The sequence below is a fragment of the Cyprinodon variegatus genome, unplaced genomic scaffold (genome assembly GCF_000732505.1).
Source record: "Cyprinodon variegatus isolate N-32 unplaced genomic scaffold, C_variegatus-1.0 Scaffold1061, whole genome shotgun sequence".
Classification (NCBI taxonomy): domain Eukaryota; kingdom Metazoa; phylum Chordata; class Actinopteri; order Cyprinodontiformes; family Cyprinodontidae; genus Cyprinodon; species Cyprinodon variegatus.
In genome coordinates, this window is record NW_015151514.1 from 106,821 (window position 1) to 107,583 (window position 763).

General features: G+C 33.3%; 1 protein-coding gene across 1 annotated transcript in view; it reads left to right on the forward strand.

The window, feature by feature from the left end:
* Positions 1-513: 513 nt before the first annotated feature.
* The window catches only part of LOC107101159 (methylcrotonoyl-CoA carboxylase beta chain, mitochondrial-like), a 12,407-nt gene continuing 12,157 nt past the window's right edge, over positions 514-763 (forward strand). The window contains exon 1 of the mRNA XM_015399950.1: positions 514-651. Within this exon, the coding sequence (XP_015255436.1) occupies positions 632-651 (20 nt within the window). The 5' untranslated portion in view covers positions 514-631. The remainder of the gene's footprint in view (positions 652-763) is intronic.

Genomic DNA, 763 nt, shown 5'->3' on the forward strand with positions numbered 1-763 from the left:
TACTTATGCATCCATTTTAAGTATGTACTAAGTAATAACCGCTTAAACAAACAAAAAAAGAGTTACCTGTTCCCTGTAGCTGGCTGGTACCCACACTATAATATATAACATTTAGAGTGAGAACAAGATCTACATTATTGGGATACGCGAGAAAGGGAAATGCCAGAACATGCAACTTTATTTATATAGAACATTTAACTAACAACACAATTCAAAGTATTATGCATAAAATGAAATAAAACCATAATAGTAAAGCACACAGAGAATCATACAGTGGCATAGTTAGAAAGAAGCTAAAAATTAATAAAGAAAAATTATTAAAGTAAATAAAGTAACTCCATACATTCGTAAACATCTAAGAAAAAGTACCTCTGATGTAAGCTATAGTTTTCTAAGTAAGTATAGGTTTTTTTATAATTTGACGTCAGCTTAATGTTTTGAGCGACTGTCCTGATTCTTTCACTTCTGACCGATTGGTGGCAGCAAAGAGCTAACAGTTCTTTGCTAGTTGCAGAAGAAGATGAATTGTTTCTTACCCCCTAGATGGTTGCTGTTTAGTCCAATGCATTTTGGGTTGGATTTAGTTTATTAAAGCTGTAAATAACTTAATTGCAGCGTTGACAAGTGGACCATGCAGCGCTGCATCTTAAGGTAATAAGATGGATCATTATTGATCACAATCTGGTGTTTTTTTCTTTTTTTCTTTAACATCCGCAGCGAGTTCAGACGACCTTTGACGCTTTAAGTACTTGGTAATATTATA